Below are 26,678 nucleotides of genomic sequence, written 5' to 3' on the forward strand. Positions count from 1 at the left end.
TATTTGTAATTATCCAATATTGTCATTTTCAAAGTATTTTTTGAAACATATCTAAATTGGACAAATAAAGAAAACATTTAATTTACTTGAATCAGATTCAAAAGTGGATTACCCATTTCGTCAATATTTACCAACTGATTGTGGGATCTGTGTCGGTTTAATGCTCATAATTTTCAAAAAAAATTTTTTTTAATATCAATTAATATTGAAATTTTGTGCTCTTGAACTTTCAAAAATCGCCAAAGTTCATCAGCTGGCAATTCCTGTACAAGCATACGGTTATGTGCAAAAACACAACACTGTAAATCATCAAAAATAACATTAAGTCGACGCGAAATTGTAATTTAAAAATTTTCCGACGTCACATTCAACAATTCTCATTATCTGGCGGAAAAAATGACAAAACAAATTACACGTTTTGAGCTAAAAATTTTAAAACTACGAGATAATATCAAACGAAATTATATTTACAAATCGTACATACATTTCATAAACATATAAACAAAATAAAAAATATCACGAGTAATGCTACAAAAAATAATACGTAATTGACGGACACCTCATCAACTTGAGAAAGAGATTCTCCTCACTTCTACCGTACAAATATTTTTTCAATAGATCACTAGTCTGAAAAAGGATACAATCGTACAAAAGGCTTTAAAAAATATCAAATAATTCACCGATTACGTCACCGTCGATGAATTCGTATTACATTGTATTATCACTTTCGAAAGATAACATACTTCCGATTCAACGATCCCTATCTTTTGAGCAATTGGAATGAGAATAACGTGGCTAAAATATACAAATTGGTAACTGAAATTCATAAAATAAAAAAAATTACGAACTAAAATTACATTAATTAAGTTAATCGACTTTCTGCCGAACACTGTACATGCTTATGACTATAAGACCGACTACCAGAGACAGAATAGAAATCAGATACGATCCATCGTAACCGAATACGTCGACAATATACCCCGAACATAACGGAAGGATAAATCTACACACAGCTGTGACATTATTAAATGCTCCGAGAATAATTCCTTTCTGATGATCTTTGATTCGTTCAACCAAAGCGTCATGATTGACGATTCTGATAAAACACAAGCATACGTTCAACGGTACCAAGAATACTAAAAATAGGTAAAACGAGCTGGATAAATACAACGCCGAAAATGTGACGATCAAGATACCGTAAATGATTCGCATCCTATGCGATGTATTCAGATGATTAGGAAACAACTCGAATATCTTATGGATAAAGAACGCAGCCAAAGCTCGAACTAGTCCTTGTAAAGATAACGAATATCCGTTTTGAACTGACGTTGTGCCAAATCGAGTCGTCATAGCAGTATGGTAATTAAGATAGAAGGAAAACATAGCAAATACAGCCAAACACTTGAGTAGAAATAGATCCCAACACGTAGCCCAAGGTATATGCTTAAAACTGGTAATGAAATTAGTGCTTCGACGTTGACTCGGTTTCTTTTTCGATTTAATCTGAAGGAAATACGAAATTAGAGCATTGACAGCGAATAATATTCCGGTAACGCAGCACATATTCGAGTAACCGTTTTCGGTATTGATCAGGTAGCCTGATATGACCGGTCCTATAATGTAGCCTAGTGAAGTGAATCCGTTCAAGTTGCCGAATATACGAAAATGCTCTTTTTCGTCGTCGGTACTTTCTTGAATATAGTTTTTACATAATAATTGAGTATGTTTAGCGAATCCGATGATTGGTCTTATAGTTAACATGGCGATGAAAGTGGTAGCTTGACCCATAATAGGGTAACATATGGAACACGTAAGGAGTGTAACGATTAATACTCTTTTGCTACCGTAGACATCGCTGGTATGGCCGATGATTGGACTAGCGAAGAATTGAACGGCTGAATAGATGGATCCGAGGAGTCCGATTTTAACATTCGATATACCCATCGATTGCAGATGTTGATTAAATAATGGAATAATTAAGCTGACCGCCAATACGTCCACGTAGGAGATGACGTAGAGTAATTTGCTTCGTACGTTGTTCATCGTGATTATAATTCAGATCGAGTTGGAGAACCCTGCGAAAAATGATACGAATCGGTTAAATTAAAGTAATAAGAATAGATGTCAGACGATGATAATGAACGTACTTTTCTGTATTTTCCTTCGAAAACTTTGCTATCGATTGTTACCGTATCACAGCGTTCTTGTTCGATTAAATAATCCTTGGCTGTCCAAGCTTGAGATCCATCTTTGTACATAAATATGGCTCGATCGTCTTCGATCAAATATCTGTACAGAATTATACGACGTTAGTAAATCTTACTCGAGTAATTCTAATACATACGAACGAATTACCGAACCTTTCAGCTTGGATGTGATTATTCCACAGACTAGTTTGCCACAATTTAGTTAATTCTTCGGTTTCGTCTTTCGTAGGTTTACCGGATACTTTAACGAAGGTCATCAACGTTCTACCTTTTTTAGATAATTTCATCAACTCTTCGGGATCAGTGTTTTTAATCTATAAAATAAGCAAATCAGTGCTGTTCGAACTAACTCTAATAAATTACTCGTAGTATTAAACCCATTACGTACATTATTGAGATCAATTTGCGGCTGAGGTCTTAAATGTTCCGGTAACTCGTCAGGTTCTAAAGGTTCTTCGTCTTCCTATAACACATAATATCACACGTTCAGTTCTATTTACTTTTAATCAGTCACCATAAGATAAGGTACTAATGCACTTGAGATAACAAATGAAAATATGTACATACGAACCTCCCATTGATCTAATAAACGTTCGAGATCGGCTTCAGAATAATCTCTGATATCTTTCTTGGCCCAAGCCGGCTTCTCCTCTTCTTTTGGAAATTTCTTAGCGGCGAGTAGAGTTAAACTTGAGAATAACACGAAACACACCAAGTATTTTGGACTATTCATTGCAGACGGTCGTTTTCAAGGTTGTATAAAAAAGGAAGATAACTAGTAATTATTTTGTTCTGTTACGTAACGATGCGAAATAAACCAGACTACAATAAATTTGTAACGAATAATTAATTTATATCAAAAATACCATTATTCTTCCGACGCACTATCATCTTATCTCTTGTGGTCAAGCTTCAGTGAATCAATAAGGTCTTCGAAATGAACGAATCAGGGGTTCATTGGCCACCAAATTTGACACTAGTTGATCGCGAATTTCGAATTGAATTTGACTTAAATTGAGTGATTTAACATAGGATATAAACTAGCTAGAAAAATTTAGATAAGTTGATGGAGTATTAAAAACACGTGAAAGTTGATTAATCGCAATCACAAATGTTAACCGATCGAACGAATCATTTTATTACAACTCACACAAGTGTTACACTAGATAACAGCTGATAACACAATACGTGGTTGTCGTTCGTTTGTTATTGTAGAGTGCGCATGCGCATAATGTTTCTCTAATTTTCAATTTTCTAATAAAATAATTCAAACACCCAACAAACGCTCGGTAATTATAATTAATTTCAATTAAATAGTAATTTATATTATTTTTAATCACCATTATTATAAACATTGCTATAGTAATGACCGCAAAACGCAAAGTACTTCATTTTATGCTGAATTTTTTCACTTTACAACAATGTCATTGCAAATTAAAAATTATAAGTAGGTAGGTACTTGAGTGACATTATTAATTACTATTCTTTATGGTTCGAATGTCGAGTTACCAATTATTCAAGTTGAAGGAATCATGAAGGATGGGCTATACTGAATTTAAGGGGATACTTATTCCCTTAACTTATACTTTAGCTTGGTTTATACTGAATTTACCGTCCGTTAACCTAAAATTTGCCTTTGTTTAACTTCTAGGGTTAAGTTTAAGTTTACGGTTAAATTCAGTATAGCCCCTCCTTCAAATAAAAAAACAAAAAAACAAAAAAATACTGCTCGTAAAATAAATCCATCTATCTACATATATAAAAATGTACCTACGAGTTACTGTATTTATTTTGCACCTAATTCAACAATTTTTGTTTTTCTCAGCATCCAAAACCAAAACTATTAAGCTCAAGTAGGTAGGTATAGAAAGCACGTTTCAGCGACTAAAATCTAAATAAATAGGCAAGGAGTATATAGCGAAGAAAATTTACAAAGGTTTTAAAACAAAAGACTGATGAATTTTATTGCCACTCAAATTGGTTTCAACAATTGACTGCGAAGGTATTGAATATCTGTTAAAATAAATAACCTAGTGTGTAATAAAGTTAGAAAATCTACGTATAAATCATCGTAGTTTCTTTTGACACTTGGTGAAAGTTTGAAAGTTGCGAAACAAATAGAAACTTCAATTTAATACAGCGTTCGTAGGTAGATCTATCTCTATCAATTTAAAATTTGAAAATGAAAAGAGCTGTCGACGTAATATACAGGATAAGTAGGAAGGTCACACAGTGTTGGTGAAATTTCAAAGTCACAGTATAAAAAAGAACGAGTCGCTGTAAAGCTTACGGATTTCCAATATGTGCCCAAGCCCAACGTTTTTTGAGTTGAAATCTTTTTAAATAAATAACTACACCTATACGAAAGGTAAGAGGTATAAAAGTAAAATCATATTTAAAAAATTGTAACTTAATTTTTTTTAATTCAAAATCAATCGTTAGCTATTAGGTATCAAATGTTTTACAAAAAAAAAACTTCTTCCATACAAAATTCAAGTACCTAACTAAAGAATCTAGGTAATCAACATTTTAAGTTTATCTTTCTAGAGGTTATTCTGTGATAAGATGAAATTAGGCCTGTATTTCGAAATTATTGGTGGTCATACTTGTAAATTAAACTTTTTAAAAACTAAGTATATCATTTGATTGATAACTTTTTTGTTGGTATTCTTTGCAGCTGATGAAAGGTTTTCTGTCCTGTGCACGTTGAGAAAAATCACTTTAGAAAACATTACTGGAAAATTTAGTAAAGGAGACCCCTGGGCATTTTTTTGTAGTATTTACAACATTTCATAGTAGGTACATACCTACTACTAAAAAATGTACCTAGTAAAAAGTACTTTTTCTACAACATTTGTCAGTAACATGTACTTACGTACCTATATGATAAAATTCAGTAAATTTTACAAAAAAGGTAATCAGGGGGCAACTTTACTAAATTTTACATCAATTTTTACTGAATAGTTCTCTCAATGTATCTTCAAAAATGAGGAGAATAATTTTCATCCAGGTATGTATCAATAAAATTGTATCTAGGTACCTAGTCCTACCTACCTACTGGGTGTTTGTAAAATTATTTTATTTAGCTATTATACGGTTATGTTTTTTTTTTTTTGAAAGTAATCTTCTCGGCGCCTATCTAATCTGAATTTTCGTAATGACATTTTGTTTCTTTGATCATAATAATCGTAAAAGAAGATGAAATGAAGTAGTCATAATTTAGAAATTGACAATAATGGATACCCTAATATGTAGGTATTTTAAAATTGAAAAAATTACCGTTATATTATTTCGCTAATTAAAAAACAATAACTTATTAATATGGAAATGACGAAATCGTTTGAATGTTTTGTTTTACCAAATTGTTTGGTCGATGAGAGGGGGAGGCTGGTGTAAATGTGAAGTTATTTTGCTTTCAATTTATTATTTCGTTTATTTAATTTCAGATCTCAATTGTTATATTAGTCACGTTTGATGAAATGCAGGCATCTACTGTGATCGATGACGATGTAAGTACTTATAGTAGATACCTATATCTACTTATACTCTCTAAATTTGTAACAGTCAAATTTCACTGCTTAGCAGTCACGACATTTTGCCTTTTTAAAAGCAGTAGTTTTCTACTGTTTTGCAGTAAAAAACTACTGCTTTCAAAAAGGAAAAATGTAGTGACTGCTAAGCAGTGAAATTTGACTGTTTCAAATTTAGAGAGATAGCATTATTACGTATATGTGAAGCCAGATGCGTAGCCAGGATCAAGTCGGAAGGGGAGGGGGGCGTTTAAGTTTAAGAATTTGAGGAAAACTGAAAATTGGCGTGTTTTTTCAGAACTTGCCCAAATACAAAAACAATTTTATAAAAAAGATAGAATTATTGCTCGAGCGAAGCGAGGAAAAATTACAATTTTTGAGCATCTAACAGAACATTTCAGGTGGGGGGGGGGGCGCGAACTCGCAAAACGCGTATGTGGCTACGCCATCCCACTGTGTGAAGCTGTAACTGGAATGAAATGTTAAACAATATTATGTACCTCTCCATAGGTATTAAAGGATACGAACTTGACGAACAGTTTTAATAGAACATTGACGAAAAAGATAAACGATATTTTAGAAACCAAGCTGAAAGATGAATATGCCAAGCAGAAAGAAGATCTAAATGCCATGCTGAAAGATCTTCAAGCCAAGCTGAAAGAAGATCAAAATGTCATGCTGAAAGATCTTCAAGCCAAGCTGAAAGAAGATCATGCCAAGCTGGAACAGGAAATTAAGGTAAATTGGCTATGTGGCATTGTGGCCATCTTTTTAAATGTTTTTCCCTCACATATGAACCCTTGAGATTTGTTTGCCGTGGAAAAAATCGAGAAATTAGAAAATTATTTGCAATAAACATTAGCTTTTCGTCGATAACTTTACCAAACCTAATACTTGATAGGTACTGTAAAACCAAGGTAAAACTCTTCCACTCCATTACGGTTATTCATGATCAGAATTTCAGTTACGTTCCAGTTATTGGCAGGGGGAGGAATGTGTTTTCAAAAACAATGGAGATTCCAGTAAGAAGGTGGTGTTTTGGTATTTCCAGTGTAATTATAAATATAAAGCGGGTGGTTAGTGGGTAACAATAGTTATAATATAATTATTATTTAAATGTACCTACCTAATTTTTCAAACACAACCTCACAGTAGGTTTTATTGTTCTGTTTCAGTGTTCATTGTGGCATCTGAAATTAGATCAATCCATCAGAATGTTAGACGAATGCTGCGAGTTCTTCGTGAAAAATAATCGACCAAAATCGAGATGGGCAGCTGTGTTACCTTCAACGTTGCCTTATGATGCACATTTTAATGCAAAACGTGTACCAGCTGAAGTAGAAGGAATAATTAATACGTTAATTGCAGTTCGCCATCAGCGTTCTCATGCGCTTCAAAAAAATGCAGGAGCCATTGAGGAGTTATTGAAATCTTTAGAAACATATTTGAATGACGCTATCGACTGTAATCAAAGCGATAAATTAGAGAGATATTTGCCTGGTTCTATCGACTTTATAACGAAATGCCTCAAGCCTGAAAATGTGACTTCTCCACAACACAACAGGAAACAGCGCTTAAACAAGAAGATGAAGCAAAACAAACGAAAAATGCAGAAAATACCCTTATCCTTTGACTGCCAACCTGATGGTAAAACAACACATCGTCAAAAAAAGAATCGATATTTAATCCACCTAGTATGTAATTTCGATGTACATGATGTGAATGAGTTTTTCGACAGGTTTTGAGAACTGAGACGACTTTGTCAAGAAATTCATCTCAAGATTGCGCAGCAGTGGATTCATCCAGTTTATATTACAATACACTTCTCTATTTTCGAAACTGTTAACGAAGTTTGATGATTACTTTTGCAATTTTTATTTATAATAATTTGATGAAACTGAAAGAAATGGTACCTAATAAGGCTAATAAACGAATCTTTTGGGCAAGTCGAATGTGTAATCTTGGAAAGGCATGTGCCCAAAATTGAGTATTTGACTTTTTTTAGTATTCGGTCAATATCTCGAAAACTAAATCAGAAAAATTTTTCATTTGTGGTGCCATTCATTAGCCAAATGTTTGAGGAACCGTTGGCATAAATTTCAGAATTCTAGCTTCATAAGATTCAATAGGTACCATGTTTTGTAAAAAAAAATTAACTCTTGTTTCGAGGTAATTAAAATCTCTAATGTTTGTAAGAATTCTTAGAATTCACTGTGAATTTCGTTTCTTGAAAACATTTAAATGGGGCGCAATTACTTCATATTTATGTCATATGCCGGACTACACGTAATTTTCATGGCATTATTGGTATTCTTGTCCCTGTTACTAACACGGTAGGCAAATTATGAGACATACACGTTATTCAAGTTGCCTCATAAACCTTTTTTTCCTCGTAATTTTCTAACAATTTTTTTCACCATTTTTCAGTGATTCATCATTGATTTCATAGCGACTTTTTCCAAATAATTTTCTGCCATTTTTTTGCTGATTTTTTCCCAGTGATTTCAAAAAAATAATTTTTGAATCATTTTTCAAAACAATTTTGTATTGATTTCCCCCTCATCATTGAGTATCTAATTATTTTCTAATTTTGATTTTCCGACGATCGATTTGTTTTCTCAGTAGTAATGGTTTTGTAGTTTTTTTCTACTGATTTTTTTTTTTTTTTTACTAATTTTCTAGTCATTTTTCAAATTAATTTTCGAGATATTTTTAAGGCATTTTTGATCACCCTGCGGTCCAGTAATTCCTTCCATCAATTCTCTAGCGATTTAATTAAATTTCTATTGATTTCCTCGTAGTTTGTAGCAATTTATTCTTTCACCAATTTTCCAGTGATTTATCATTGATTTTTCACTGATTTTTCCCAAATGCATCTCACCATTTTTCATCAAATTTTTAACCAAATTAGGGAGACTTCAATTTAATTTTTTCATAAATATATGCACAAGACTCAATTTTAAAATATTAGGTATGGTCTTAAATTCTTCAATGCGTGTTTTTTTTTCAATTAAATATACCTACCTATAATTTTTTTAAATCTTCGTTCTTGCGAATCATAATAATTTTTAAATTTCAAAGTAACCTTTTTCCCACTAAAATGAATGCTTTAATCAGTTTACGAATTTTTCCAATTTTATTTAAATTATCCTGTTTTTTTGAATTCGAAAAACAAAACCGAACCAACGGCTGAAAATATGTAGATAGGTACCTAATTCGTACAATTTTTAGTATGTACCTTGTTGAGGTCATCGAGAACACGTGTAGAAATGACCAAAGCAAACCCGTACAAGGTTAGGAAAATTTTTACTTTATTTTTCAGTAAACCAATTTACATCGTAGGTAATTTTCGTCGCAACAGATTCATTTGCACTTCAAAAAATAGTTTTGAACTCAGTCATACCTATCGTATGTAGATACTTTCAAATTTTTATTTTTACACGACCTTCGATAAAAAACAAAAACAAAAAAACATCATTTTTCACAACCACTTTAACGCTCGCACGCCCACAAATTGAAAAATCATCATTTTTTCACACCATCATCACTTCTTATATAATAATACCTTATGTTTCCTGCTATCTAGCAAGACATTCTTTGAATCATTGATGACATAATTGATGCACCGAAAATATAGTCACGAATTTCGGAGAAGAATCTCTCAATCACTTTTAGAAAAACAAGACGTACTTAATAAACTTACACACATTAATATGCAATTCTTCGTAATATTCATTTTTAAAAGCCATTACTTACTTTATTGTTAGCTCACCTTTTGCTAATTCTTGTAAGTAATTTTTTTTTATAATAATTCAAACTAACCATATACCTCCTTTACTTACGTACAGCAAGCAAACAAGTAAAGTACACATAACTATACACGATGAGCTAAACAGATACCTATCTATAGCATATTTATAATGGATTTAAAAATTGAAATTTTGTCCTCGCCTCGCTTCATCTTAGTCACATCTACCTAATACGATTCGAACACGCTATCTTACAATAGATCATATTCCAATATACCGCAAAACACGCATTATTTCATCAGTCACACAGCGAAAAACTCCACAAAACAGGGGGAAAAAAATCGCAGTCACCTGCCATTAAAATATCGTTTCGTCAAATAGGCTAACTCAAAACCGAGATAAGATTGATTCATTCAAGAACATTTTTAAAATTCAACTTTGAGTTCTCGAAGAAGAAGGAAAAAAAAGAAAATAGAAGGGTAAATACAAGGGCAAAGTTGAATCCATTCAAATTGAACGGCTCAGCTTGGTTGGGTTTTTTAAAGTTCATTTGAATTTTTAAAATTTCAGTCGTCGCACGTCGTCGCAAATCACGCTAATTTAGCAAATTAAAATTTATAAGAAGAAAATATCTACATACAGAGTGAGTGTTCGACGTTGAACGAATTTCGTTTTTCAAATACGAAGATAATGGGCATAGGTACACCTTGTTTCGAAAAGTTTTGACGACTATTTCCCATTAAACATTATTATTGATAGTTGCGAAATAATTTGACCAGTGTTGAACTTCGTTAAAGAAACGTTTGAAATGGTAATGTGAATAATTTCTAGATTCCCTACAAGGTGTTCCAAAAGTCATGAAATGTGATTTTTTTTAATCTCAAAATTTTTCAAAGGAAAATAAATTTTACCTAAATTATGATAAAATTTAGAAAAAATCGGTTTTTGAATAAATTTTAGTCAGAGCTATGGTATCCAGAGTCGAAAAGTGGTCTCTTTTGAGAGGAAGGTAATCTTTCATGAATTAGGTAGGTATAGGTATTGGTAATCTTTCGTAATGGAAATTTCTGCTAAATTACTGGCAATTTTTAGAGGATTACTAGCCAGTAATTTTTGGTAAATTACCGGTCATCTTTGATACCTTTTTGGTAATTTTCGGTAAATTGTGAGTCATTTTCGATAAATTACTAGTCATTTTAGGTAAATTACTGTTCATTTACGGTAAACTACTGGTAATTTTTGGTCAATTACTAGTAATTTTTGAATTTTTGGTAAATTACTGGTATTTTCAATTTTTGGTAAATTACCAGTAATTTTTATTTTTTTATTTTTTGTTTTTGGTAAATTACTGATGGATTTTGATTTTTTTTTGGTAAATTACTGGTAATTTTCAATTTTTGGTAAATTACAGGTAATTTCCCACTTTTTGGTAAATTACAATTACAGGTAATTTCCAACTTTTTGGCAAATTACAAGTAATTTCCAACTTTTTGGTAAATTACAGGTAATTTCCAACGTTTTGGTAAATTACAGGTAATTTTCATTTTTTTTGTAAATTACAGGTAATTTCTAACTTTGTTGATAAATTACAGGTAATTTCTAACTTTGTTGATAAATTACAGGTAATTTCCAACTTTTTGGTAAATTACTGGTAATTTTTGGTAAATTGCTGGTAATTTTTGTTTTCCTCCAAATTTCTGGTAATTTTTGGTTTTTTGGTAACTTATTTGTAATTTTTGGTAATTTACTGGTTTGTAACACGTATGTATAAGGTGAATTTATAGTAACGTGTGGTTTGTTCCGAAGGAATTCTAGTGCCTTATTAGTAATTTTTGGTAAATTATTCGTCATTTTTTTAGTATATTGTTGGTAATTTGTAGGTAAAATTACTGGTAATTTTTTCATAATTTAGCTATCTATCCCTTCGATTGAAAGCCTTTTCTTTTGTTGTGTATGATCTCCAACAAAAAAATCAAGTTTCGTCACTTTTGGGACACCCTGTACACGGACCATAATTTTTTTTTCAATACGACCATTAAAAACAGAACCATAAAAAAATATCTAACAATAATCAAACCATTTCGCAACCACCATCTTGGTCAAAAAAAATTCCAGCAAAACTTTCTAGACATGCTGTAAATTAGACGCCAAGTCCACCGCGAATCATCTCACCAAAGTGCGGATGAACTTGAAAAGATGCGATATTTTCTTATGCTTAGCATGTACCTATAGGCGAGCACAGGTACATCATCCACATACTACACGAAACAAGACCGTTATACTATCTCTATCTCTTCTCTATAGCTCCTCCGCGCGATGAATTGGGTAACAAATCATTGAGCATTGACCATGATTTATATCAAATATTCGAATGCCATATCAAACTTAAACGTATGTACTTAATAACTCATGCAAAACTACTGCAAATAGGGCTAGACACGAAGAACACGCGTTATCGAGAAATATTTATTGCAGGTATAAATCTCGAGGGTCGGACACGATTCATCAATCTATAAATCATCGCGAGCCGGCTAAATTTCAACGTTGGTTATTTAAAACTTCTCGCGCACCGCATTATTAATATTAATAAACGCGTGTACCCGAGATAACCTGCCGCGTATTCCGTGTAAGGTTTTTTCACTCCTCTTCTTCATTCTTTAATCAATGAAGTTCATTGATGCGATTTGTTGGTTGGTTTTACATTTCACAGCTGTAAGCGGAGGTAGCTGAGATATATAAGGCAAGTCTAGGACACTATAGAAATAGGTTTAGGTACCGATAAATACAGCATTTCTTGGTTGTTCTAAGTGAATTGGTTGCCTATAGTCATCTGTTCAGATTATGGACCAATTTTTCGACAATTTATAAATCAAAATTCTCGACTAAAAAAGTTCTGCTGAAAATTTGTGATGGGAAAAAAATGATTATTAATATTTAGTCTGATTTTTATCAATATTCTCGAGCAAGACTACCCCTCCCCCAAGGCTTATATTCACAGAAAAGCCTTCCTATATCATGATTAAAGACATTCGAGGTATATAGAAACACCCCCCCCCCCTGCTCAAAGTCCACCATAGAACCTGAGAAAGCAACTCTGGCTTTGAAAAATTGATCCAAATCCCAAAAGATCAAGGTCGAGAATTAATCGAGCTGATATGATATCATCTTATTCATTTCTCTGGTCAACATACAAATGACAATTTTTCAAGAGTGGGAGAAGGGGAGGGCAGTAGGGAAAAATGGCCAAAATACATTCATCGTATAATACGTATTATAATTCGATAGGTATTCGTTGGAATATTTCGATGTGATCTTGTAATTTTCAGCACGTGATGAATTTCTTTTAAAAGAAAATATATTCCAAGAGACAGAGAAACGATATGAATAAATTCATTGCAACTATCTACCTACTATATTTATAAGGTTCTTTGATAGTTTACCATTGATAAGTACATAAATAGAAATTACAATACTGCTATGTTTCATTCGTTACAGTACTTTCAGGCAGGTCTAGGACATTTGAAAATTATCCTTATTTGCTAAGGCGCCCACTCTACATCAATTCGAACCAAAAAAGAAGTACATTGGGTTTTCTAATTTCATTCAACTTTTTTTTTACAGGTTTACCTGAATGGTATAACGAAATATGGGCCACAATTTTCGGCCGAATACAGAAGGTGGGAGGAGGGAGGGGATTTTTTTACTTTACTGAGGCTTCAAGAAAATTATCAAACTTTTAAAGGTTCATGTCTCGAGTTCAGGTGAGCTCAGGTCAAAAGAAAATCGAACTTAAATAGGTAAGTACTCAGCTTAATTATGTAAAAATTTAAACATTGAAAGTTCAATCTTCCAGAGTATAAGTTCCATTTTTTAAGCACAAAAAACGTTGAAATGTTACAATAAAATAAACTCAAAAATTTGAAAAATAAATACTTAAGCAAGCTTTCTTTTTTGAACTTTTTTCGTGCAAATCAACTCCCAAAATGCGGACACTCAATATAGGAACTTGATAGAGGTGCGCCGCGCTAGTGTCGCCTTGTTTATGATTGGCTGATGAAAGGTCCCAGTATAAACATTGGAATGTAATGTTGTGAAAATTGAAGGAAAATTGTTGAAAATTGCTGATAACAACGGGACCTTTCGTTAGTTCCGGTGTTTTTGACTACCATTTCCTAGAGCGCGACAGTTGTCTTGTCAAATCCCTATATTTGTATTTACCAGAAGGATTGGAGATGCTAACTTTTGATATAAGCACCTAAATCTGAACAAAAAATTTCCAAAAATCGCATTCTTCACTAAATTTTTCTGTAAAATTTGTGAAAAATCAACCAAAACACAAAAATTATTGTAAATTAGGGAAATGTTAGAAAGATTACCAATACCTACCAAGATGTGCTTGAAAATTGAGAAAAATCCAAAAAAAAAAAATCATCAAGTTTCCACAAAGCGATGCAAAAATATATTCAAATCGATAAAAAGATATTGACAAAGTTGTCACGAAACTTAACTTCAACGAGAAATTAAGCAAAAATTAAGTAATCATGGAAACTGCTTAAAATAAAAAAAAAATGAAAAGCAGCAAAATTTATGCTGACAAATTTTTAAATGTAGAAAAACAAGAAAATATTGCTAAAAATTTTGAAATAAATTTGCAACAATAGCTTGACATTAGCAGAAAATCTGTGACATTCGAATGAAAAAATTGAGTAAAAATTGATAAATGATCAAGATTGCGTAGGATTTAGCAAAAATTCCTCAAAATACTAGAGAAACTGATTAAAACAGAAAAAAATTACATCACATAATTCAGGTAAATACATAAAATATTTTTTTAAATGTTAAAAAAAACAAGAAAATATACTAAAAATTTTGCAAAAATTACTCGAAATTAGTCGAACTTTAAATTTATAAAATTGGTATAAAAATTTCTCAACATACAAAAAAATAATAAAATTGAAAAAAATTGATCACTTTGCGTGAAAAATGCAAAAATCTCATAAAATTTATGAAAAACTGGCTTAAGTTAGGTATGTAAAAACTAAAAGTTGCAGAAAATGAAAAAACAAGTATACAGAATCGACTACTAATTTAAAAAGAAAAAAAACCACACACGCACAAATAAAAATAGGTAGTTGAAAATGGACAGGAAAAGTAAATTGGCAAAACTGAAATAAAAATTGAAGAAAATAGTGTATGATAATTGCCAAGATCAAAATTCAACATTCCATAAAATATTGCAAAAAATGTTCAAATTGCTTTAAACACCAAAAACTTCCAAAAATCTAAATCAAAATAAATAATTAATTCAAAAACTGGCGAAAATTAAGAAAAAAATTGCAAAATAACGCCAACGTTTGGCTTTGCAATAAATAGCAAACAAACTTGAAATTGCTTGAAAAATTTGTGAAATTTCTCAAAAAAAATGACTGAAAAATGAAGATGATTTGAAAAAATACGTATCATTGTAAAATGATCTATAGAGAAACCAAAATTTTTCATAATCAAAGAAACGTTGGCAGTTGGCATAAAAATCAGAAAACAAGGTAAAAATTCATGAAATATTGTGAAAAAGCCACAAAATATCGACAAACTGTTTAAAAATCAACAACAGAAGCATAAAAAATAATGATCAAGGTTGAAAAAAATTTAGGTACCTATTGAAATTTTTTTACAAAAATTGTGTGATATTTTTAAGGAAAACGAAAGTTGAAAAGTTAAGCCCCATGCCCCAAAATTTGTTGAAAGCAAAAATTGAACAAAATTATCAACACAATTGTTTGAAATTGTCAGAAAATTACTAAAATTGGCATAGAAATACAAAAAAATTATGTACGTACTAAAATCAATTAAAATAAAGAGCTTTAAGTAATCAAAACTCAGCAAAAGTTCGTAATTAGAAAATGAATTTGGCAAATTAAGAAAAATTTGGGCATGACTGGTTCAATGGCGTCATTTTGACTTCTTATGTTTTCTTATCTAAAATGTATATTTTCAAAATTGAGGAACGTACCTCTTCCCACCCTCCCTTCACTCCTAATTGGTGATTGTGAATTTGATGAAAAAATAAATAAAATTTGTATTTGTACAGATTAATTTTTTTCGCACCATCGTCGGGGCACACAAAATTTTTTGAAATTTTTAACCCAAGTTTCAGCCATGCTATTTCTTTTTCTGACGATTATACACAGGGTGTTCGAGAAGTTAAGAGGCCAAACTGAAAATGCAGAAAAATTTCTGATGACACAACCGTTACATTTTGAAATCAAAAGTTCAAAACCAAACCTCAGAGCCCAAATTTCTAAATTTTAAGAATTTATATTTTTTAAAACTTTGTTTAGCAGTAATTTTCTAATCAAACTTTTTCATTTTTTTTTTTTTTTTTTTTTTTAATAGCAATATCAATTTGGTGACTCACTCTTCGGACACCCTATACATATAAATAAGGATGTAGAAATAAATACGAACGGATATGATTCGTGATCACTGATCATCTCCTATATAAGGAGGTCATGGCCAAATTCTGATCTAATACCAATATTATTTCGAATTCTGTCGAATTTTTTCGATGTAAAATTATGAGTAATTTCTCACTACCTATGTGATTACTATTTATTAGTCAGAAAAATTTTAATTGCACTTACATTTCGACAAAAATTCGTAAAATTTCATCACGCGATAACACGCAATAAAACACCTATGGGCTTTGTTGGATTAGTTATTTTCATTCACGATCAAAATTTTGAGACAACACTTCCCCCCTCCCCCTCCCATCCACCCACAGCTTTCAATATCACGGATGAAAATCATAAAATCAGCTCAGGTAGGTACTCTTCTTACTTAGGAAACATCAGGTCAGTAAGTTTACCGTACTTTTCCTTTAATCGCATCGATACATCGAAGACTGTCACTTTCTGGAATTCCCAAGTTATACCAAGTTACAGCATCCGCAAAAAAAGCAATTAACTTCGTAATGATTGGATACAGGAATTTCGACAGTAAAATTACACTTTTTTTTATCGTCGCTCATTAGAAAGAGTATAAGTTATTATCATTTCCCAATTCATTCCCTTTTTATAAACGATAATAAGACTTATGCAGGCGCGAAAATATAATAACTCGAAAAAAAAAAAAATACAATACAGCGAGACGGTCAGGTAAAAAAAAAAACTCCATCTTTCATCGCGCCATCAAGTACGATATAAGTTATTAGAGAGGTAGGTAATTTTTCATATTTCCGCGTCTGTATTTCCATTTCCATTCGATGCAAACGGCCTATGTGAAGTGTGGACTGGTGGTAGGTGCAACAGTCGCCTGCAGTGGGGGAGAATAATAGTTTTAAAAAAATACAATACCGCATCCATAACATGTTAATTCATATACATACAAACGAAACCGGTTGTCATAAAGTGATTTTACATATTAAAATGTTCATATTACATTGTAGTTTTGAAAACCTTCACGAGTTAAAATGCGATATATGTAGAGAAATATACGCGAAGTAAAGAAGAAGAGGTGAAAAAAAAAAACGAGGCTAGTGTTTCATGAACTGCTAATTATGCGAGAAATGCGATTTCAATAATAAAAGTGGACTAATGATTCTGCGTCGAGACGTGACTTGTGGTCAATGTCAGAACTTTTGAAAATGACTTTAATTAAACTGACTTTTTTCCTTCATATGCCTCGGTACATCTTTCTTGTTGCTTTCGCACAAAACAATTATCTCATTTCGCTACCGACTAAAATAGTGAACGCGTGAATCATACTTAAATGGACTATATGATAATGAAACATAAGCGATTCGATATTATTAGTTTACCGTTTGCTCTCGAGGGACTGTTTTGATTTTCCAACGCCATGTAAACTTGTGTGTAGTTCGCGTACCATGTTTAAAATAATTTTATGTGGTGTTTTTGTAACGGTTTTTGTGCTGGTTCGCGATTCCGTATTATGCTGCTCGTCGCAGGTGAGTTTGCAATAATTTTTTTTTGCGTAAATTTTTCGTTATCTGATTTGATCGAATCGGTATTTGTGGATGATCGTTGATTGATTTTTTTTGGTGATTGAATATCGAGTGGCCTAGTTTTGACGTTTTTTTTTTTTTTTTGGAAAGTTTTGATAGTACCTTATTTTACAAGCTCAATGATTCTGTGCGTGTTTTTTATTTACTAAATTTCTTGCTAATTTTAAAAATTTTTCTGATTTTTTTTTGTTTTTCAAAAGAACCGGTTACCTATATATTTTTTTTTTTGAGAATCATATAAAGAGGAAAGTTTTCACAAAGTGCATACGTCCTCTAAAGAAAACTTTCAATGGATTTATTAAAAATTACAACAAAAAAATCTCAAATAAGAATTGGGACAATGATTGACTCGAGTCTGATTCTGCTACACAATTTTTTTAAAACAAATTTGAAAGAACTGGCGATCAATCAAATCAGGTGTATAATGGTGCGGAAGTACATACAAACAAGTGTCACGCCCAAAAAATATAGAGAAAATTCGATGTCAGATGTACATAGCTGAAAATTGGAAGACGAAGAAGCAATCTTCCGTCAAAATGAGCAAACTTACAATCAAACATATTGAAAATTCAAGGTTTGAGCGTGAAATTTTGTAGAATCAACGTACAATTTCTTTTTGAAAACTTCACCGGGATGTAAAAATTCAGAGAAGAATTCAGTCCAGAGTGCCCAAGCGTCGTGTTTTTAAATCTTTACACAAAGAAAAAAAGGCTTAGAACTCGATATGTATTACCTACACAGCTCTCCTCTCATACTATTTTTTCATGTTCTAAACTTCCAAAAATTTTGGCAAAAATAATTCAAAAAATTTTGATTAAAATTTCCAAAAAAAACTGATAAAAATTTCAAAAAATGTCCACAAAAACATTAAAAACGCTGTCTAAGGTTTTCAAAAAATTTAAATAAAATATTTGACCAAATTCTCAAAAAAAATCTCAGCTGCATATTCAGAAAAATTTGGATCAAAATTTTGAAAACTCATGACCAAAATTTCAAAATAGATACCTAGACTACGTATTTTGACCAAAATTCCTAAAAAGTTGCAGTTGAGCTAGAATTTTCAAAAGTTGCGGTTAAAACTTGCAAAAATCTTGACCAAAATTTTCAAAAATTATTATCAAAACTTCAGAAAATGTGGACCAAAAATTCAAAAAATTCACAAAATTTCTAGCTCAAATTTCTAAAAATTCTCGCTGAGATATCAAAAAAAATGTTGACCGAAATTTCCAGGAAAACTTTTTCTAAAATTTTGAAAAATTCCGGATGCATTAAAAAGTTCTACTTTTTCTCTTAAAACGATTTGCGGTGGTTTCAAAACTTTATTAAACCTTTAGAGAGTTTTGAGATTTTTTAATTTTTGAAAAATTGGCAAAGATTTCAAAAAATGTTTACCAAAATTTTCAAAAATGCTGCAAAAGTTGTTGCTAAAACTTTGAGAACCTCTATGAAAGAGCCTTAAAACCCATATGTCAATTCTTCTACTCAGAATTTCTACACCAGGACAGACTACCCATACAAATAGACGAATGCCCCCGATATTCATACCAGACAACCATTTTGAAATTAAAAAATGCATATATCTAATAAACAAACTCAATCTAACCAACTTGATATAAACTCGCACACGACTGGTGTAATAATCATGCAATTACAACCCCCCCCCCCCCACAAACAAACAAATAATAAGAACTCCAATCAAAGCTTCAGAAAATTCGGACCAAAAAGTTTCAAAAAATGTCCAAAAGTTCTGGCTCAAATTTCCAAATGTTCTAGCTCAAATCTTCCAAAAATTCTAGCTCAGATATCAAAAAAACCATAACCAAGATTTCAAAAAATGTCGACCAAAATTTCTAGAAATTCTGGCTGACATTTCAAGAAAAACTTTGTCTAAAATTTCAAGAAATTCCGAATGTTTTGGAAAAGTTCTATCTACCATTTCCTCTCAAAAGGATTTGTTGTAGTTTCAAACGTTATTGAACCTTTGGCAAATCAAGTTTTTAAAAAATTGGCCAAGGTTTTAAAAAAATGCTACCAAAATTTTAAAAAATGCTGGCTGAGTTTTTTAAAAAAATTCTGATCATATCATGGTCAAGATTTTAAATTATTTTGACCGAAATTTCCAACAATTTTGGCTAAAATTTCCAATAATTCTGGCTTAAATTTCGAAAAAATGCTGACCAAAATTTATGTTGACCAAAATTTCCAGAAAAAAATTTGTCCAAAAGTTCAAAATTCGGGTATGTAGTTGTTCAGTTTTATTTGAGCTCCTTCGCAATTTCTTTGAAAACTGAAAAATCTCACTCATTTTGAGAATTTGGGACCGGTTCGATGAGAACATTAATCAATTCAGGATGGGGAAGGAGGTCAAAAATTACGTGAGAACAAATTTCAGCTTTCTATCTCCATTGGTTTGAGTTTTGATGCTCTAGATAGGTACTTCAAATTTGAATTTCCAAAAATTCGAGACATTGAACTTTTTGTTTTGATTCAACATTTTGTCCTTGAAATAAACTATTTTTCACACACAATTTTTTTTGAAAATGTTATAAGTAAAGAGAAGTGCCAAAATCTTGATCAGTTTACCAATTGTTCAGAAGTCAATCGAGGAGGTTGATCAGCATTTGACACCCCTGATCAAGATTTTGCACTTTATCAAATAAATTTTTCAAAACACGAATTAATATGATCAGTAGGTAAGTGAGTGACATTTTTTCCCTCGGTTAAATCTTCATAATACATTCATAACTTTGAAAAAAACAAGGTAAAATCCAGTGAAGTAAAAAAATTGGGTCAACACCGAGAACTTTTTTCACACCCTAAAACCAAATTTGAAGAATGTTGGTTTCCGCATAAAATAAACTTTAAATTTAGAAAATTTGCGACAACTATTTAAACTTGAAAAGAAACACATTTTTCCCACAACTTTTTCCTCGTATCAATCAAATTCGCAAATCAAGTAGCTAAGCAATTATAAAAATTACTTGAAATGTCATCAACAACTAAGTATTTGATAAGAATAAAAATTAAATGCATGATCATGACTTTTTGTTGACATTTATGGGAAAATATTTCAGAAAATCAAACTAAAATTTAATGGAAGATTGAATCAGAATTCTCGCTGATATTTCAAAAAAAAGAATAAAAACATGCACGAGGATAATTAAATAATGATAATTTCAACTTTTTTTATTATGTATAGTTCTAACTATAACAAAATGGCCTATTCTCAAAATTGAACAAGATAACAGCAGTAAAATTGTTGAAATTTGTGGTTAACCTCTTTGAAAATTTCCCTCAGCCAGCTCCTTCAATTTTGAAAATGCGCTACCATGTTACATAATATGTATTAAGCCGTTGCTCCTTCAATTCACTTCTTGGACAAATTTTTGAAACACAATACGGAGTAGAAGTAATAATCTCTATAAGCACAAGGGATGCACGAAGTCTTATGGGGGGGGGGTCCACTTGATTAGTTACTATACCTACTCAAAACTAACCAAAACCACAGGGAGGGGGGGTGAATAACTGGACAGTTAACTCTTGACCTCGATTTCTTGAAGGGTTCAAAAAATGAAGGACCTCAGACAGGTACCTCGAACGTGAATTATGAATATCTAGAAATATTGAACTGAAAACATGTATTGAAAAGCATCAATTTTTATGTTGTTTTTAAACATTATGTACAAAATATGATTGATCAAATTTTAAGAATTTTCCCACGATTGGATTTTTAGTACATAAAGGGATGGAACAAGATTTGCTTCGGGCTACCTTTCGGTTCTTCGACGGTCCTGAAAACGACTTACGTAGTCGTAACACATTGACCACGAACAAAAAATTTGAATGTGCTCTTCCTTCCTCTAAATTCTTTAAATGCTCTACGAAGAAAGAGAACGATACCAAAAAAAATATATATTTAAATTAAAATTCAACCTTCTACACTCTCTCTCTAAAAAAAACCAACACATTTTACGTCTAATTTCCAGTAAAATCCAAAACACCGCCGTCTAATATTTTAATTTACAAGAAATTTCTTTTCTAACCAAAAAAATGAAAAAAAAAACAACATCGTCTCAAATAGTACCTAATTCTACCCAGCTACAACTGCTGCTACGTACAATCCTCGTTCGAATCATTTTTCAAAGAAAGCAAAAGTAAAAAAAAAATCTCATTCCGAGCATCTTTGTACATAGAGCACGAAATTTTCATACAGAACGTACAATCAGATTATTTTTTAACCATACTCCGGAGATTTAACCGGAACGAAAATAGTGAAAAAAGCACGGTAGCTAATTTTTTCACTCGGCTTGTCAGATTTAAATTTAACAAAAAAAGCAAAAAAAAATACAAAACACAAAAATTAAATAAACACGTTTATTCGTGCTAAAAATGACCCTCGATGTGTAGGCGAGAAGATGAAAAAGATGGCGGAACAGCGATTATCTTTATTTATATGCTGCAGCAATAATACAAACGTAATTGGGGAATACCCCTATGTACTCGTACCTGTGTGATAATACCTTATATACATACCTATTTGCTCTCTTATTTGTAGTAAACTGTATTAGGTACCTATATTATGCACATCGAAGTAGGTCTTTCACTCATCTGACGTATACGAGTACTCTCACTTAGCTGCAGTTGTACCTCTACCTATAATAAGTTAGAGCCAGACGTATACATTAATAGACGCTCTAGGTCTAGGTACAAACATACTAGACGCGAGTCCACGTAAAATATCTCTACTTCTGAGTACCTCATAGGTACATACTTGCAGTATCCATAATTCGTATTCAATTACTATAGCAACACCAACAGCGAGCTGACTGGCGAGACATATCGCAAATACGTAACACTGACCATCGACCTAGTTGGGAAAAACCCCTATTCCGAGGAAGTGTGCCAGTATACCCGTAGTTGAAAGTTAATATGCCCAGATAAAAAACGAACTCTGTCATTATCGAATCGCATAATAATAACGTTAACTTTTCATTTCATTATTATTTTCACCACTATAAACAAGTCATTCACACGTATAGACCTGTAGTTATATCTGACATATTGATTAGGTTTTTTTACGATCCATCATCGAAACGACTAAATAAATCGATTTTGTTTTTCATTACAGAGTCTAAACGCCGTCAATACTCGAAGAAGCAAGAGATCACTGCATTCTAGTGAGTAATTTCATAATAATGGACATGTGTATATTGTATAGCTCATTACGCGAGATGCACAGATTAAATTTTACAATGCTACGTACACAATATATGGTCATTATCGAAGCAAGAAAAACTTTCATACGAGCAACCCATAAAATTATTCAAAATGTACTACTCGTACGTACCTACATACATACAATGTCACGAAGCTCGTGCAAAAAAAAATATAAATAAATAAAATACACGTAAGTAAAAGAACCCAGCCTAATCCAAACTCGTACACAATAAAGAAAAAAACACACCAACGAACAACAAAACTTGAGAAAACTTTGCCATTTCGCTATGGTTCTTTTTGAACAAAAAGTACATATATAGGTACCTGAAGCCTATTTGCTATTTTAGTATCTTAAAGTATCGTCAACCTCTATATACTCGTAGTATATGACTAAAAGGATTGCAATACCTATTGTTAAGCCTAAATAAACATATACAAGGACAAGGATGATCAAAGCATTAAAAATTTTTTCGTCGTACAAATTTACTATATTCGATTTGGGGTTATGTAAGCCTCATTACTACGGTCGTAATGTGACTTTACAGAAGACATTACCCATACCTGCCCACCATTTGTAGTAGGTACAATTATAAAGAGAGTGAAAAAAAGTATGTCAATGTAGATTACCGTACGATAGGAAGGCAAGTGCAGGTACGTGCGGTAATGTTTTTGAAAAAATTTATAATCAACAAGGTGCAACGTGCGTTAATGGAAAAGCAAATGACGATTGCGATTGAGATTGAATATTAATTAATACTTAATATAAATATGTGACTGCGAGAGATGGACGGAGTGGAGGTGGGGTAGAGGGGCTGAATGTGATGTTGGTTCGTTGACAAGAGTGTCAATATTTCTTGGAATGATGGAAGGAAAACAGAGCTAATGGAAATTATGTGTGTTGTTTTAGGAAGAAATTTTTTTCGGTCCGAGGAATGCATTCTTAAGGTTAAAAATATCTACTTAGATATTTTTGCGAAAAAAATTCGTTATCTCAAAAAATTTACTTAAGACCTCAACCTCAGACACACGTTTGAAAAATTTACCGAAAGAACCATTTGAATTGGCAGATAAGGATTTGAATATGAGATCAAGCTGGATTAAAAAAAACAATTCCTAAAACTCTCATTACCAACATTTTTCATGCTGAAGTTTATTTCTACTACCTATGTTTGAAAATATTTCAAGAACTTACTATTTTGATGAAATAAATTTCAAACTTATTTTTAATATGTAATACTTATTTACATTATTTTTTTCAAGCGAAAGAAAGCTCTGGCTAATCACGTTATTCAATTTTCCCCAGAAATTTCAAATTGCTCAATTTTGAAAGATCAAACCAATCTCAGGAGATTTTTTGGTTTCAGGCCAATTTTTATAAATTTAAAAATTACAAAAAAAGAATAAAAACGTAAATATTGAAATTTTCTTCATTATTTGATATGATCGATCTCCGAATATTTTGAAACCATCAGAATGAAATCAGAATGAAATCATATGGGTTGGTAACCTAAAGAATTTCAAATTCTAACTTCTGGAATAAAAATTTTGATTTGATCTCAACTTCAAATTAGAGCCTGCGAGAACCAATTCAGACCCGAGGCAAATATAATTTGGCTCCATTTTTGGGATTAAACTACAATAGGTTTTTTGAGAGAGGGTGGGGGAGGGGAGGGAATTTGACTGAAAATTTGGTGACTGATATATTATGGAAAAAATACTAATTTTGCCGAATGATATCATATTCTAATGACTTATAAACATTTTCATTTTTTGTTTTCGATTTCTGGGGGCCCACATGGGAATTCTTCAATTTTATGACCAGAAACAAATTGGCCCTATAGCGAAGTGAGGGCGAAAACTTTTGAAAAATATTTGGTATTTTGAGAGAACTAAAACCGATGTTTTTTTATGCAGAGTTTACTTTTTGGCTTTTCAAATTTTAGAATTTCAAGAATTTTTTTAAGGATGTAAATTTTGGGGGAAAAATAGAACAGGCTCAAGTGAGGGGAGAAGCTTGTGAAAATTTGTGTACCTACTTCTAGAGGCATAAAAACAATACTTTTATTCATACGAGAGTTTATGTTTTTTCGACAATGTGTGTTTTGAGAAGTAAAAAAACGGGAGTTTCTTCCATCACAGGTCTTTTTTTTGCCAGGCCTTTCAGAAAGCGTGGAAACGAGGCAAACTGCCCTTTTTGCACCCTCTCCACGAGGCTTTGCTTCAAATCAGCTCCATGGGAAATTATAAGAAATTGGATAAAAATAAATTAATGTAGGTACAATTTTCACGATTTTGGAATCTCGAATTGAAAATTCATGTATTATCTAACTGGAAATTTGCATCCGAAATCCGCTGAAATTGGACATATTCCAATTGAAACCACTCAGAAATACGAGTACAATCAAATTGATATTTGGGTGTCTGAATATAATGTTCACTAATTCTGAATAATAATGAAAGCTCTGAAGCAAACTGATTTTCGACTGGAAGCTTCTTCAGAGTAGTTGGAAATTCAAAAAAATACAATCCACAGGTTCATGATAAATTTAAAAATTGCAGCATTAAAATCCTTTATTTTCTACACAATTTTTTTTTTTAAATTCTCAAAGTTCAAGAAATGGATTTCAAAAGCTGCGAAATTGGAAATGAAATATTTCAGGATTTAATTTCAAGTATTTAAAAAAAAATTTCATGATTATGAAGTATTTGATTCCTCCTCCCCCCGCCCTTCCTAAATAATTCTGAGAAATGGATCATTCGATGAAGTTGGAGTTACCTACTTATCCATAGAATTATTTATGATAGGTAGTGAAGTATACTCTAAATTAGGTATGTACCTACTTAAATATGCACAACATAAATATTACTCACGAGAATCGTTTTCTTCGCCAATTCCGGCCTTCTGTTTTGTTTTTCTGCAAATAAAAAAAAAGAGGCACCTATGCTCATTAGACATTCTTATTCAGAACTGTACCTACGTAGTTTACTCGCAAAAAATCTAAAATTACATCATAAAAAATCAGTAGAAATTAAACACGAATATTCGAATACATACAATATATAGGTATTAGCTAAGTACTAGTTAGGTAGAAAAGTACCTATACCCAATAGAAAATTTGAGCAACTTTCAATACTATGGACAATTGGACACGATTTATTGATTTTAATCGGGAAAAGAAAGAGAAAAGGAGGGAAAGGAAAAAGGAGAAATTGTAGCACGAGTAAGCTTACAAAATTAAAGAATGAAATCACTCATGGGATGGGTTGAAAAATATTATCATGACGTGTTAAAATTTGCATTTTTTATAACATGACAAATGTTTTGCCGGAATGCCGGATTCGCTTACAGCAATTTTTTCGTTTTATTATATGTACTGGGGCGTACATAATTACTATGATTGTTTTATATCCAGTGCTGGGTAGGTATGTACCTACTATAGACGGTGAGAATATAAGGTGTTGTTTTCACACTGCTCAAGAAATGCGACATTCATTTCTGAGAAATTTATATCTATCGTTTTGTGCAAGGAAAGACAGAGAAGGGAGCTAGTAAAGGTTTATTATTCAGCACTTACAAAATTCACACGAGATATTCTAGTGACCCCTTCAATCGATTCAGGCGCAAATTTTCAAATTTCTTTTTAATGTTTTAACGTAATTTACGTACGTATCAAAAATTGGAAAATTTCAAAGTTCGCTGGATGCTCTGAAAGGCTTGAAACCAACACAAATTGATTTGTAAGACCGAAAGTAGGTTTTAGAATTGGAAACTGATTACTTTAAAAGTTCAAATTCAAAATCAACTTTTATTCAATTCAAAATACACATTGGTTTCTATAGTAACCTTTCTTGGTATCTACTCCCAGCCAAATTATACAAACTTTTTGAATTTTTGATGAGTAAATTTGTATCACGCTTTACAAATTACTTAATTGCATTAGATAATTTAATTATT

General features: G+C 31.8%; 3 protein-coding genes across 7 annotated transcripts in view; 2 read left to right on the forward strand and 1 right to left on the reverse strand.

The window, feature by feature from the left end:
- Positions 1-446: 446 nt before the first annotated feature.
- On the reverse strand, positions 447-3,067 carry LOC135842743 (LDLR chaperone boca-like). Of its 2 annotated transcripts, XM_065360351.1 has the most exons (5): positions 2,779-3,067; positions 2,596-2,670; positions 2,361-2,521; positions 2,148-2,289; positions 1,962-2,075 (listed from the first exon to the last, which is right to left on the reverse strand). In XM_065360351.1, exons 1-5 carry the CDS (start codon positions 2,938-2,940, stop codon positions 2,049-2,051), a joined length of 567 nt encoding a protein of 188 aa, XP_065216423.1. In that variant the 5' UTR covers positions 2,941-3,067; the 3' UTR covers positions 1,962-2,048. The 2 variants fall into 2 exon arrangements, with proteins under 2 accessions (XP_065216421.1, XP_065216423.1); XM_065360349.1 differs by lacking the exons at positions 2,361-2,521; positions 2,596-2,670; positions 2,779-3,067 and having other exon boundaries at positions 447-2,075; positions 2,148-2,288.
- On the forward strand, positions 3,067-8,217 carry LOC135842744 (uncharacterized). Of its 3 annotated transcripts, none has more exons than XM_065360352.1 (6): positions 3,067-3,496; positions 4,033-4,209; positions 4,885-5,217; positions 5,654-5,716; positions 6,248-6,475; positions 6,913-8,216. In XM_065360352.1, exons 3-6 carry the CDS (start codon positions 5,194-5,196, stop codon positions 7,480-7,482), a joined length of 885 nt encoding a protein of 294 aa, XP_065216424.1. In that variant the 5' UTR covers positions 3,067-3,496; positions 4,033-4,209; positions 4,885-5,193; the 3' UTR covers positions 7,483-8,216. The 3 variants fall into 3 exon arrangements, with proteins under 3 accessions (XP_065216424.1, XP_065216425.1, XP_065216426.1); XM_065360354.1 differs by lacking the exons at positions 3,067-3,496; positions 4,033-4,209 and adding an exon at positions 4,446-4,575 and having other exon boundaries at positions 4,885-5,002; positions 5,172-5,217; positions 6,913-8,217; XM_065360353.1 differs by lacking the exon at positions 4,033-4,209.
- Positions 8,218-16,872: 8,655 nt separating this feature from the next.
- LOC135842737 (peroxidase-like) overlaps positions 16,873-26,678 on the forward strand; it is a 36,309-nt gene continuing 26,503 nt past the window's right edge. Inside the window, exons 1-2 of one of the 2 annotated variants that reach the window (XM_065360340.1) lie at positions 16,873-17,449; positions 22,635-22,683. In XM_065360340.1, coding sequence (XP_065216412.1) covers positions 17,369-17,449; positions 22,635-22,683 — 130 coding nt within the window. In that variant the 5' untranslated portion in view covers positions 16,873-17,368. Of the gene's footprint in view, positions 17,450-22,631; positions 22,684-26,678 lie in introns of those variants that run through there. The other variant, XM_065360341.1, reaches the window with a different exon arrangement.

The sequence above is a fragment of the Planococcus citri genome, chromosome 4, assembly GCF_950023065.1.
Source record: "Planococcus citri chromosome 4, ihPlaCitr1.1, whole genome shotgun sequence".
In the NCBI taxonomy this organism is placed as follows: Eukaryota; Metazoa; Arthropoda; class Insecta; order Hemiptera; family Pseudococcidae; genus Planococcus; species Planococcus citri.